We start from the raw sequence: 14,981 nt of genomic DNA on the forward strand, positions 1-14,981 counted from the left end.
CTCCCCGATAGTGAGTGAGTGCCCACACACTTCCCGTTTCCCCTTGAGACATAGTCTGGAAGATCTACCACAGTCCAACTTCAAGGAGGTTTTTCGTGCTACGGCGCTGTGGTGAGCAGTTCGTGAAGAGGAATCATACATGGGAAGATTCTACACGATATCTGCGCACCAAGAGGTAATCGTGAAACGAGGATGATTCGGTAAGCATACCAATGTACTAAGTCCTAAACCGCTTCCGCATAAATCCAAAATGAACTAGCTGTCAGAACATCAAGGCCAAAATCTGCAACTATAAGAAGAGGCTCCTGAGCACTCTGAGGAACCTACAAGTTTTGCAAGGCCAAAATCTGCAAGAAAAGCTTCAAAGTGTGGACCTACCAAGATGTTGTTAGCCTTAATATCCCGATGGATGACTGGAGGGGTACATTCATGATGAAGATATTCTAAACCATGAGCTGCTCCTAGTATTATCTTTGCATCCCAGTCCAAGAACAATCTATTTTCATGCAGCAATCCAGACAAACTCCCGTTACATATATAATCAAACAAGAGCAATCTAGTTCTTCCAGTGTTGTAGCATCCTAGAAGACTCACTATATTTTAAGCCTTATTGATCCAAGGGTATGAACTTCTGTAAAAAACTGATATCTCTGGTGGCTCAGCATTCTTTGGTGGCCATAGCTTCTTCACTGCAATAATCTGTATCATTGTAGTCTCTACACGGTAAACAATTCCGGATCAACCCTTTCCCATAATGTTTGAATCTGATAACTTTGTGACAATGTCATTGATGGAGAGGTTGAGTTTTTGGAATGGAGTAGAAGCCCCATTGCATATCACCAGTGTCGAAATTCCTCCCAAAAGTGCCCCCTTGAACTCTGAGAGCTAAAATTACTCCAGAAGTTACAAACACTGAAGTTAGAATAACACCAAGGAAAGTGTAGATTATAATATTTCTTATTGACTTGATGCCTTGGCGATGTCCACTTACTTGACTCTTGTTAATACAAAGGTCAGGGCTGCCAGCAAGTGCAGAAGCTGGGAGATCCCGAAAGAACTTTGTATCAGGAAGAGAACCAGAAAAACTATTGTAGGAGACATTTTAAAAACACTAGACATTTTAAAAACTATTGTAGGAAAATTTCAATTTCCTCATATACTAATTATGAAAAATTTAATGGTATATTCTAATACCACTTGTTGAAGATGGAATAATAAACAGAACAAGTAGAATAGTATCAAACTTTTATATAGAAACAAAACACAATACAGAACACAAGTGTTAGAACACTATGACTAATTTTTTCTTTCAACGATAAAACTCTTTCTTAAACTCTCTTTTCTTCTCTCTCTTTTCTCACACACTAATAGAACTCTCTCTTTCTATTTTCCTCTCTTAAGTGCTGCGGCACTTCCTTTCTTTTCATTCAATTCCGCTCTTCTCTAATACCACTAACACACATATACTTCTCTTACTCTCAATTAGTGCTTCGGCACTTCTAATTCCTTAATCACATTCACTCACATAAATAAAACTACAACATGCAGCTATATTTATAGACTTCATCTAACCGATTTTTCCTAATATATTATAATATTTAAACTCTACAACTTTCGTCAACTTTCTCCATCCGTCTTTTCTTCTTACTTTGCCAACATATAATATTCTGAAGTTTTCTACAACTTTCTTTCGTTTCCAACTTTGTCTTTTCTTTTATTATTTTTAATCTTTTTGCTTCTTTAACCATTCAACTCCTATTCCTTTCAAGAACATTGATATGGCGGTAGTAGCTACTTCTTGAATGGCGGTGCAATTTTCTACTTGATTCTTTTATCTTCCATATGCCTCATTCTCCATACATCTCATGGCTTCCGAAATTTTCTGGTTTGGCGGTGGATAGTTGCAAAATCAAATTTGTTTTCTAACAGTACCAGTATCTGCAAGTCCTAGAAAAACTAGAGCCTTGCAGTTTGATATCTGCATTGGTATTTCACCATGGATACCCAGGTTCCACCTACTCGAAGTGTTTCAAGATCCCTCAACTGTCCTATTTCTCCAGGTATCATGCCAGAGAGCTGGCCATCAAACAGTTCAAGCAGCCTAAGCTTTGAGCAGTTTCTAATTTGGGTTGGAATTCCACTGTGTAAAGAATTTGAATTCCAAGATAACCACTTCAGTTTATATAGCTTTCCTATTTCAGCTGGAATGGTTCCTGATAAAGCTTTGAAGCTGAGGTCCAAAGTAACCAGAGATGACAAGTTTCCCACTGAACTAGGAATCTCACCAGTAAGATTACCATTTGTGATGACTAGAGTGGTACGGTGGCTATGAAGATCGATGGATGTTATTATGATCTCAGAAACAAACTCTTCTTTGGAACATTTTATATAACCCCATCTGCATGGAATTTTGTGGGTTGGATTCCATGAAGAGAAGGCAGTAGCAGAAATAGAGGAATTTAATGTTGAAAGCCATGGAAGTAGAGAAACACCTTCCTGGTTCAGAGAGAAGGTGGCTGGAAACAAGGAGATAATAAGAAACAAGATAAAAAGAGTAAATGCATTGCTTGACATGATGAGGTCCGTGTTCTACTACTGTTCAATCTTTTCCAAAAATTGCAGCATTAGTCTCCTGAAGTTTCTCTTTATGTCCTTTATTCTTCATATATATAAAGTTACTGATAAACATGCAGACTGTTCCTTTATTCTTCAACCTCAAACACTATTTCACTATTTACCGTTTATATTTGAAGTAGATTTAGATAAAAGAGTAAAAGACTGAAGAAACATACAAATTTGAAGCATTAATCAGAGAGATGGATAAAGCCATTAAGGAAATGTGCTAATTTGGTAATCAAATGTTTTCGTCTACTTTACTTGGTCAAGTTGATCTATTAACCTGTTAACCCTTTATTGCAGTAACTTACATAGTTGACTGTGAAAGGAAAATACATGAACAAGTTGTGCACTAAATTGTTTACCAGATATCTTGACAAAATTTTTCGTATATGATTCAACAGAACGTGATATAGCAGCATGCAACATATTATGTGAAAGGATATCGACTGTGAAAATGACTGCATTGGCTGTTTTAGTGTCTTCTGGGTCATAGGCACATGCTGCTATATGTAGCAAAATAGCTAGTTCAACAAAACAAAAGGACAAAATTACAATAATTTGCAAAACATTCTTATGGTGAATAAAATGGACCTAAATGTACTAAGCATAAAAGGTGGTTGTCTGAGGTCTCTTTTTCTCTCCCTATATGAGCATATATATGTAATCAACAAGTGCAGAAGTAAAGAGAATTCAAAAACTTATATGGCACTATTATATAGAATAAAATAAAGAAAAAAAAATGATGTTATTTTGACTGTATAAGTACTTGTAGAAACTTGAGCAGCGAAACTTCAGTGATTGATCTACCAACCCATCATAAAAGATGGTTCATCTAACTTGGCATAACATTCCTTGTTCTGAGATGGACCAAGCAGCACCTACTAAGCACAGAATAGACATATATGAATAATAAAGTGGTACACACAAAAGGCCTCAACCTTTTTTATATTATATGTGCATGGTGAGGTCTCAAAATCAACTTGTATTTGATAAATTAAAGTTGTTTCTTATCAACTTATATATATAACTTTCCTCCGATGCATGATCCTTGTCCATTCCAAATTACAGTGATGTAAATTTTACTCTTTTGGAGAAATTATTATTTTAACAATAGATTATATATCAATTATCAGATCAAATTTTCGGGAAAATGAAAATTTTGCCGTCCAACTTAATTTTACTTCTGGGTCCATACTACATGGTGGGCGTGTAGAGAAATATGTGGATCAAAGGTTTTCACGGATGCTTAGATATTCAGTATTACTTCTAAATTATCATTATATGACATTTTCGATGTGTATGATAAATTGGAAATAACCAATGGATAACAGCAAAGAGAACTTTCATATGAAGAACAAAAAAATTCAGAAGACAGAAAATGATCGATTTCTCAGTAGCATAGGTCTTAAAGGAGATGTTGAGTAACTTAATAATAATATATATATGATGAAAAAAAAATACTACAATGATTTTGTCAATAAGAAAAAAAGTATTAAGCCGCATTAGATGTTTACAATTTCATCTTATTCAGTTATACTATTAGCTTTGAGTACGGAATTAACATTAGTCACATAATGTAAGTTTAGCCAAAAAAGGAAAGTGAAAGGGAAAAAACAGAAAATATGTTGACTTTTTTTTAATAAGGAGAGATTTCATCGTTACTAGAAGTTTAGAACCGAACAAATTGTTTGATTCTGTTCTGGTTTTTTAGTTTTTAAAATTGTTTTATAAAATAGTTATGGAAATAGTTATTTTTTATGTTTTTTTTTTGTTTTGAAAGTTAAAAATCAAAACATAAAACAAAAACAAGTTATATATATTCTTTAAATTTGATTCTAAAAACAAAAAAGTAGTTATCGTTTTTAAATATATTTTTTATAAAATAGGCTTTACCAAATGAGTTTTTGTTCAGAAAATCAAAAAATAAATTTTAAAAACTATTCAAACAAGTCCCATATTACAAATTTTCCCAAGAGCATCTTTTATCTAAATAGTATATATATGGAGTATATTTCCTACGAAATATATTAATTGATGTCATGTAAGTTATATTAAAAAGAAAAATTACGTATAAGTACTATCTATATAATTTAATAAATATTATTTTAGAAAATAATGTTTTTAATTTGTCTATGATTCTCATGTTACATATAGTTACGAGAATTTTTTTTACTCGATCCCCAAATGTTAACTACTTTTATAATTAAGCTAGGTTATAATGAATCCATCTCCTCGCACAAATAGCTCACAATATATTAACATCTTTAACTACATAATGTTTTTAATTTTTGACCAAGAATTTTAAATAATTGTTTATTTTATCTCATTTTTTAAATTATTATTTTTTGGCAATGATTCCGTAAAAGAAATAATAATTAAAGAACATTCCCTATTTTCTTCGTAACTCTATATATAGCAACACAAAGGTTTCGTAATGGAACTATCACATCAAGTTGAGGATGAAATGAGACAAAAAAAAGCTGAAAGAAACAAATGGCATTGCTGCGGTGAGCTTAGTCAGAAGAGAGTAAGTAGAGGCCGTGTGTGTCTTGGTCAGTGGTCACGGTCCGTTCCGGTCTAAGGCAGTTTGTCAACTTTTAATCTTGACCGTTACTCTTTTCTTTACTGGACCCTCTCCTTTGAGTCTTTGACCCTATACTGGCTGCGCTTCCCCAATTGAAACTTTCAACTTTTTTTTTTTTTTTGGGTAGTCACTTTCAACTTCTTATATCTTCAATTCTCTCCCTTTCACTGATGACTCCCAATAATAGCTAGCAAAAGAAGAGGAATTCACAAATTAAAAAAAAAAAAAAAAAGCTGAAGGGGGAAATGAAAACTTTAAAGTGGTATTTGGCGGATATAATTTTTTTACATTCACGGTAAAGTGATAATGTTAATCTTATTTATTTATGTTTGGTATAAAATTTCTGAATTTTTTTTCGAGAATATGACATTTGTGATTTTTTCAAAATGCCATCCAAAAAATATCAAGGGTGGTATTCTTGGAACCTCATGTGTGGGAAAATTTTTATATTTTTTTAGAATAAAATTTTGATAATATTTTGTCTTACCAAATAGCTTTTTGGTAACATTATTTGAAAAATGACTTTTCCATCATATTCCTGGAAATCAGAAAAAAAAATGTATCATCTACCAAACGCCCAACAACTTATGTCAATTATGTTAAAACAAATAATCAATTAAAAAAATTATATTTTTTATATAGTTTTCCTAATATCCTATTATTAAACATCTAACGACCCCAAAAACAAGAAGAACTAAATAGCAGTGTTTAAAAACCTGGCCCGGTCATCGACCCGGCTGAGGTCAGGGGTCACAGAGTCACGGGTTCAACCGGGGGGTCAGGGGGTCACTACGCTGACCCGGTTTTATATATTAAAAAAAAAATATAGATATATCCTATATGAAAATTTTAAAAAACAAACCACCAATCATCAAAGATTCAAAATATACTTAACATAATTCTCCAATTATAACCACAAGTCAAATATTATACAACCTAATTAAAGTATCAAGATACCAAAGTACAAAACTCATATTCTAATGGGGTCACTACACTGACCCGGTTCTGCCTCTTTTGAGAAGGTCTCTGACAAAGGAAAATTTAAAGGAAATAAGAATGAATTATTGTTTTCCATCGACAACTCGTAAGGATTTCATTTGAAGGGGTAAAATTCTTACCTTTTCTAGAAGATTCACGGCAGTGAGGTGAAGATTGAAAACATTTAGGTCACTAGGAGAGAAGAGAACAATTAGATTTAGGTTTCCAAGCATTTTTATTTATTTTTTTAATAAAACAATGTTGTTTCATGAAAAAAAAAATTAAAAAAAAAATGCAATGACCCCCTTTGACCCCTCTGACCCGAGAGTTACTGAAACTCGACCGGGTTTTGGGGGTCGGAGGGGTCGATATGCATATAGGGTCCAACTTGTGACTCCAACCCTCAGAAGGAAGGGGTCAGGGTTGACCCGAGTCAACCCGGGAGATGGGGCAGAATTTTAAAACACTGCTAAAGAGTATTCGGGATTTTCATGATAATCTTTTAACTAACATGTGCTTACATACTTACCAAAAGCATGAATAAGATAAAGCATGTAAAAATTGTTCGTAATTCAAGTGATCAAAATCATAACCAAAGGCTAATTTCTTAAAATCAATAACTTAGAAATTAAAGTAATATAATTATCCCTAAAAATGAGGTAAACAATTCTTATTATTCTGTATTGTAAGTATGTATATAGGAGGATTAGTGTTTTTCATGTTGTGAGCATAATTTTATCTCTTATACACAAATAAAAGTACAAGGGGTCTATGTTTTCTTTTTGTCTCTCTTCTCTTCAATGGCCTAACATTTTTATGCATGTATAGAAGATAAAATTATTTTCTATAACATGAGAAATATTAATCTTATATTTAGGATATGGTAAAATGTAAAAAAAAAAAGGATTTCTTTACGTACGTAAAAGAAAAGAAAAGAAATTCCTTTTAACTTTGTTTGATGTGCGATTTATCCCATGAAATTATATCGTCGAAAAAGATATTAAATATAGAAAAATATTTTTGCAGTTAATGCGGATAAATTATCTGCATTTACTTCTAAAATGACATCGTTTTGGGATTGAAAGATTAAAAAATTATAATTATAAAGATTATAAATAATCCTGAAATAAATTAAAATTACAAAAATATCATGATTTCAGTCCTAAAACGACGTGATATTGGGTTTACTGCAGATAACTATCTGCAATAACTGCAAAAAAAGTGAACCCTATTAAATAATTATTAAATGTTCAATTTTTTTCGTCGTTTATCAAACATCCACTTCATTACTGGAAAATGTCATATTTACTTAAGGGGAAACTATTTCTGCTTGCCATGGACACAAAAAACATAGTAGGCTCCATTACTTTTTCTTTTTCATTTCTTTATAGTTTCTCTCTCTTTTGTGTATGTTTTTCCCATTTACTCAATTTACGTGATCACTTGAAAACACCATAATTCTTAATCTGGAATAGTGACCTTTGTGCCACTATTAGAAGACAAATTTACCTAAATGTCATGCCAAAAAACAATTTTACCAAATTGCCACGAGGACAAGTTCGCCCAGAGCAGTAGCGAACTTGGTATGCTGATGTGTCAGCTTCCTAGTGGTGTCAGAGTTCGCTTCTGACACAGGCGACCTCGGTTGAAATTAATGTCTCACCTGCCAGGCCACGTGGCTTGCATGCAGCAGAGGTCGCCTGTGTCAGAAGCGAACTCAGCCACCACCAGGAAGCTAACACATAGCATACCAAGTTCGCTATTACTCTGGGCGAACTTGCCCTCGTGGCAGTTTGGTAAAATTCTTTTTTGGCGTGGCATTTAAGTAAATTTGTCTTGGAACAGTGGCACAATGGTCACTGTTCCTCTTAATCTTTTCCTGAAATTCAACACTAACAATAAAAGATGTTTAAAATCATAAAATTTAGAACTAAATTTCATCCAAATCTAAATCATATGTATCCTCTAAGATCGACAATCCTATTCGAGAGAACATCGTCATTATGGTCGGGTTACCTCTCCCAAAGAAATATTTTGCGTTCACAAAAACTAAAATTGTTGATGCTATTTAAACGGGTGCTTTCACGGCTGTTGAAGTATTTATATATATGATCATAATTTCAAGTGACCAAGCATGTAAACATAACATTTCTGTTGAGCCGTGCAGGGAGAGGTCGTGGCGGGGGAGACCGCCAACCATGGACCAAGTGAGCAGTAACATTAAGTGAACTTGAAATACCACAATCAAACCCAAAACCTTAAGGCATTAGGTGTATGAATCCTTCCATTTATATAGTGCTCACTTAGTCTATTCTTAACCAATTTGAGACTTTTTCACTCAATCATTCACACTTGTATTCTTCAACTTCTTCCCCTCAAGTGTAAGTCCTAGACCCACATTCTTTCCCCCTCAAGGAGAAGCCTCTTCGAGTATTCATGGGATTCATAAATGCTTGGCTTCTCATCAAACATTGCCTCTTTCGTCAAGGCTTGGTTACACTCACTAAGACCTTGGCTTCCTACATTAAGACATACTAGGATCACCATAGACAAATCCACCATTAGCTCTGATACAAATTGTTGGGCCGTGCAGGGAGATCTCGTGGCGGGGGGAGACCGCCAACTAGGGGTGTAATTTGGCTAGGTCGACCTGCAGAGGCCTACGACCTAGCCTATATTAGGGCAAACTTGGCCTATTATAAATAGTAAAATAGAACATGCCTAGACTTTTAAAAAAACCTTAAACAAGCTAACAGCTTTAGGCCAAGGCTTCTTTTTGTTAAAATATAGGTCAAATCAAACTTTTAATTTGGGGCATGCACAGGCTAATAGGCCAGACTAGACCCAATATTTCTTACATAGGCTTAGAATATTTAAGGCAAAGTCTAGCCTAATCTAGCCTATTTACACTCCTACCGCCAACCATAGACTAAGTGAGCAGCAACATTAAGTGGACTTAGAACACCACAATCAAACTCAAAACCTTAAGGCATTAGATGCATAGGTCCTTTCACTTATATGGTACACTTAGTCCACTCTTAATCAATATGAGACTTTTTCACTCAATCATTCATATTTAGATTCTCAACAATTTCTTATTAATTGAATGAATGTTTAATAGATTCAGGGGGTTTATTGAAAATTATAAAAAAAAAATCAAGGGGATTTTGGACAATTAGTAAAGTTCAATTATTTTTTTTCAAATCATTTTTAACTCTTAATTAGGGACAAATCGCACTTTAGCCAAAGTTTAAGGTGATGTTTTTTGAAAATATAATGAGCTACAGCCTTGTTAATTTGTAATTTTAGGATACGCAAAAAATGATATCTCAATTATCAAATATATTTTTATTTTAAGAGAATCAGAAATTTATTCTTTTGGGTAAAATGTCAGATAAAACGTTTTCATATATATCATAAAAATACAATTTTAAAGAATGTGAAAAAAATAAAATTGTTCGTATATGTTTGTGATGCTAAGTCAACATTTTTCCTATTCCTACGTCCAGTCAGACCCGGTACATCTTTTAAACCAAAAGGTTGCATATATAACCAAATATAATGTCAAAGAATCTATGGAAAAAAAGGTATGAAAAGGTTCCTAAAATCTTAGTTAGATTAATTATCGCGTTCGTAGCCATGCGTAGCCTATATATATTGGTATCACAGCAGAAATGTTAATTCGAGATAGCATTTCATTTGACATTTTGGAATTCTATAATTCTGAGGTGCAATTTATAAACTCAAATGGCCTTTCATTTATTTTTATAAGCGTGGAACTTTGTCCCAGGGTCATACTCGTGTTTTAGTAATATATTTTCATTGATATCCGCCCTTTATGCATAAATTAAATCAAAGTCAAATAAATATTTAAAAGCTACTTATTTGGCTTCATGTTGATTGGTTCAGTTCATTGACAACTTCAATGAGCTAGTTGTGTGAGATCGGACTACGGGTGAGGTTGGTTAGGATGTCGTAGATAAGACGAGTATCAGATACGATTCATTCAAAATTTTCGAACACGGCTTCTAGTGAATTAAAACTTACCGTAATTAATGACATGTCTTGCTTTATACTAATAAAATAAGGAAAAAATATTTATACATTTAATGCAGATAAGTTATCTGCATTTATTCTCAAAACGACGTTGTTTTGGTATTGAAATCTTAAAAAATTATAAATATAAAGACTATTATAACCCTAAAATAAATTAAAATTTCAAAAACAACATGATTTCCGTCTCAAAACAACGTCGTATTGAGCTTACTGCAGATAAGTTATTTGCAGTAACTTCAGAAAAAACTAATCCATAAAATAAATACTTTTAGAGATATTATTCCAATATGGTTTTTTTTTTTTTTTGGAGGTAATGATAATTGATATCAATCAAACATTTCAAATGGGTATAATATGCATTAGGTTACAATAGCAATACCGAAAGAGATTGGTTCAAGTGTACATGTTTGATTCTGTTTAATTTTGAGTTCAAATACTTATGAATACAAAATTTTTACTTGGGGAGAGTTGACCCCACCATAATATAAATGTTCACGGTTGAAATAAGATTGTCTTTCCGTAAAAGATGCACGTGGTTTATTAAAAAAAAAAAAAGTTACAATAGCAATTTACTACTTTTAGAGAGAGAAAGAGAGAGAGAGAGTTCCTAGCTAGCTGCTCCGTTGACAATAGGAAATTAGACCTTTAGAATGCAATTTCTCTTGCAGAGCAATTGTGCAGTAGCAGGTAATGGTTCTTGCTTAGTAAAACGATCAATGACATCGATCTTGGGTAGATTAATTGTGTAATCTCATTTATATGTTTTTGTTTATATTGCTGAAATTTAAAAGAAAAGAAAAGTCTTCCACCCAATATGATGATAAAGGGTATAGGTGGTAAATGTTTCTCTGACGTATCAAAAAACAAAACAAAGGTAACATTCATGAACGTATTTAACTATTGAATATGTACATGTGCGTAATTAAATTCTTAATATGGAAATATGGGTTACTTAAGATGTATATTAAACGCAAGAGATAGCTGGGGTTCAAAGCAAGCAACTTCGAGTGCGCCGTCAAACAAGACTTTTTTTCTAGAGACATAGCGTTGTGAGATATAATTTAATTCTTGTAGAAGATTAGAGACGTCTTCAACTAACAAAAGGGACAAAAAGCAGAAGATCTAACAGACAGTAACTTAAAATACTGTCTATGGCAAACAGTACTTGATAGCAAATATTGTTACTTTCATATGTTTTCTCGTGATAACCACCCCTTATTTCCACCCGTGGAAATTGAACCTTCTATGCATAGCTAACATGCAAAACAAAGCCCTATCTTGCCAAAACGCGACGAGGAGAAATGACCATTTGAAAAAGATCCAAATATTTATCTAACATAAAAATTCAATGCATACATATATATATATATATATATATATATATATATATATATATATATATATATATATATATATATGACTTAGAATCATTTTACACCAGTGTAAATTACACTCTTAATCTTGTCCGCTGATCTCACTTATATCTAATGATTCACATTTTGTAGTAATGTGAGGCATTGTATACAAGTGAATCAATGGTCAAGATTGAGTGTAAGACTTCTAACTCTTACATCGGTGTAAGAATATCCTATATATATATATATATATATATATATATATATATATATATATATATATATATATATATATATATAGGGGTAGGATCATCTTACACCGGTGTAAGAATAATAAATCTTACACCAAATCTTAATCATTGATTTTCTACATCTAACGGTTAAGATTTATTAGGTCTCACTCATTAATTAATTTTTAATTCCCAATAAATCTCAACCATTGGATGCACGGAAATCAACGGTTAAGATTTGGTGTAAGATTTATTATTCTTACACCGGTGTAAGTTGATCCTATCCATATATATATATATATATATATATATATATATATATATATATATATATATATATATATATTCACTTCCTGAACAACTCAATTCTCAATATAATTCGAAAGTTCGTTCGAAGTTATATAGCGAAATATATACTAGATGCCACTCAGGGTGCTTTAGAACATCGATATACAAGAGATATCATTCTAGAAAATATTTTTATTAATGTTTGGGTGTTTGGTGTGAAAAATATTTTTAAATATCTTATGCATAATCAAAGGTAAAAGAAAAATGCCGTGTATGTCTATAGATCAGTCTTTACAAAATATGAAAAAGTTAATTCTTGTAGTAAGAGAATTCATGAACAAATTACACGCACAAATGGATATGCAAAGTAGACAATCGAATAGCCCCCTACAGCTTCAGAATTATCCTCTCTTTTTTAAATAAAAATGAACTTAAGACACCAAACCCAAAAATGCCACAATAACTATTCAAATATGATACAAGCCATTGTATAACACTAGGTCAGTCCCCAGCCGTAATTTGCTATCGATTAGTCTATGTCGCTGGCTAATGAAAAGCCTAGGCTCATTCTAAAAGAATTGAGACTTAATTGGGTACACTACACTTTATACATAAACCACAGACTCACTAATACCAAGTAAAGCCCCCAGGCCCCAGGTATACACATAGTCTCAAATTCTCAACACACTTATCCACTATTATCCGAAATCCACATCAGCAGTTTAATTAATTACTCGTCCATCATAGCACATATCGATCATTAACCTCTTTGATGTGGGAACGACCCTTTCCGACTTTTTGGAAAATTTTATAAAAAAAGAAAAGAAAAGAAAAGGAATACATGTATAGACAAGTTCACACATGACACAACCAAAGCATCACGAAACAGTCCTCACGTATAAAACCCTATTAAAAAATTTACCATAGTAGAAGCCAAATTTACGAGCAAATGCATCTCGTATTAAAATAATCCCTCTTCACCTTTGACCAACTCTCTTTATATGTTTCATGTCAGCCCCTTATATTCCTCAGTTTGAATTGGAAAACTTAAAGACTTTTGCTCATCATCATCTTCTCCACCTCTTTAGCATCAATCATGAGCTTTTCAGACATCCCCACAGGAAGATCACCAAGACGAGAACTCCAAGGTCCTCGTCCCACCCCTTTAAGTATAAACAAGGACTCACGCAAGATCAAGAAGCCACCGTTGGCGCCGCCGCCGCCTCAACCCTCACAACCACATGCTCCGCCGCGCCAACCGATCATCATCTACACCGTATCTCCAAAGATAATCCACACCACACCCGGTGACTTCATGAGCCTTGTTCAACGCCTCACAGGCTCTTCATCTTCCTCTTCTTCCTCTTCCTCTAATTCCCATAAGGTATCAACAAACGATCCTTTAATCAGTGACAACAATGGTCACGGTGCAATATCACCTGCGGCACGTTACGCCACAATAGAAAAGGCTAGAACTCCTCAAGGGATGAAACAACATCAAAGTGGGATTAATAATAATGGTGTCGATGTTGGAGGAGGGGCAGAACCAAGCATGTTTCATGGGATTTTGTCGCCGGCACCGGCTTCGATGTCTCCCATTCCGGCGAGCTTCTTCTCGCCACCGCCGTCGGATCCGAGCATGGTTAACTTCCTTCATAACTTGAGCCCTGTCCTTCACAGTAACATAAATTTTATGGAAGGTGGTTTCATCATGGCTAGCCCTTCAAACTTTTTTTCAGCTCAAACTCCAAAGATAGATTTGTTCAACAATTTCTTAGATTGATGAATTTGTTGCTTTTGTTGTTCAATTTAGACGATTAATTGTTACCACAGATACAGAGAAATAAACCTAATTTAATTACCTTATAGTGGGAGTAGTTTCATACTGGGAAAATAACCTAGAAAAGTAATAGAATGGAATTTTTTTTATTATTTTAGTGGGTAGCTTCTTCTTTTTTGTTTGTTTGTGGGGATACAATTTTAATGAATTTATTTATTAAAGGTCCATTTTATGCTCAACTATCTTTTGACCTTCACCTTGGACACCATTTATATATAGCATGAACTTACACATTGAATTTAGTTAGTTGAGACATGGTCACTACATATATATTCTTGAATGATCCATTCTTTCTTCTTATGATACAAGAGTTAGATGCATTTGGTTGCAACTTTCGAACCTTGAAAGTAGAAATCATCTACCAACCTTTTATACAACTTTTGTTTCAGAAGACTGCAATATGTATAGATATAATTTGTAGCCGGCCTAATTAGGGGCATAAATAATATATGATATGCAATGAGTGCAAGAGCTCTTCAGCTCTTAATAATGATATGGTTTGAAAATGTGAGGGAGATTTGAGAGTCGTAACTTCCAAACCAAAAGAAAATCCAATAACAAAAAATTTCGTGCTCTTCTATATATGATTAGTATCATTGTTTAAAATAAGGAACTATTTGAGTTACGGAAAGTATCTTCTAATATACAACAAATTAATATAGTTTGAAATTACACGAAATGTATGATTATCAAATATCCAAATATCAAAGTAAGTAAATTAAAAATTAAATAAAGTCTAAAATGAGACTAAATAAAAGTAGTGTTTATGTACATATAGTTTCCCGGTGTTCTCTGTCTACCCAATGGTTGGTTCAGGTGGCTTTATTAGCCTACTTTCACACGCGATGCCTTTTGGTGGGGCTGTGATTCCTAGACTTAGTTGGAACCACGTTTTCTATTGAAGAGGCTTATCAATCATGTGTTTCTGGGAGGTTAGCTATTTTTTCATGGGATTGTGCATTTCTAACGTGTTTCCTTATGGATTAAGTCTTTATTTTGCGCCATTGTTGGATTGGACCTTCCATGCATGT

The 14,981-nt window shown here is 33.4% G+C and overlaps 1 protein-coding gene and 1 pseudogene across 1 annotated transcript; one reads left to right on the plus strand and one right to left on the minus strand.

Annotated features, from left to right (window-relative positions):
* Positions 1 to 270: 270 nt before the first annotated feature.
* Positions 271 to 2,574, minus strand: LOC133299993 (LRR receptor-like serine/threonine-protein kinase RGI1; annotated as a pseudogene).
* Positions 2,575 to 13,206: 10,632 nt separating this feature from the next.
* Positions 13,207 to 13,979, plus strand: LOC133299981 (nuclear speckle RNA-binding protein B-like). Its single transcript, XM_061499469.1, has one exon. The coding sequence runs from the start codon at positions 13,207 to 13,209 to the stop codon at positions 13,891 to 13,893; it is 687 nt and encodes a 228-aa protein (XP_061355453.1). The 3' UTR covers positions 13,894 to 13,979.
* Positions 13,980 to 14,981: the final 1,002 nt, after the last annotated feature.

This window comes from Gastrolobium bilobum, unplaced genomic scaffold (genome assembly GCF_033153095.1).
Source record: "Gastrolobium bilobum isolate Gb01-03AN ecotype WA unplaced genomic scaffold, APGP_CSIRO_Gbil_v1 utg31836, whole genome shotgun sequence".
Lineage (NCBI taxonomy): Eukaryota > Viridiplantae > Streptophyta > Magnoliopsida > Fabales > Fabaceae > Gastrolobium > Gastrolobium bilobum.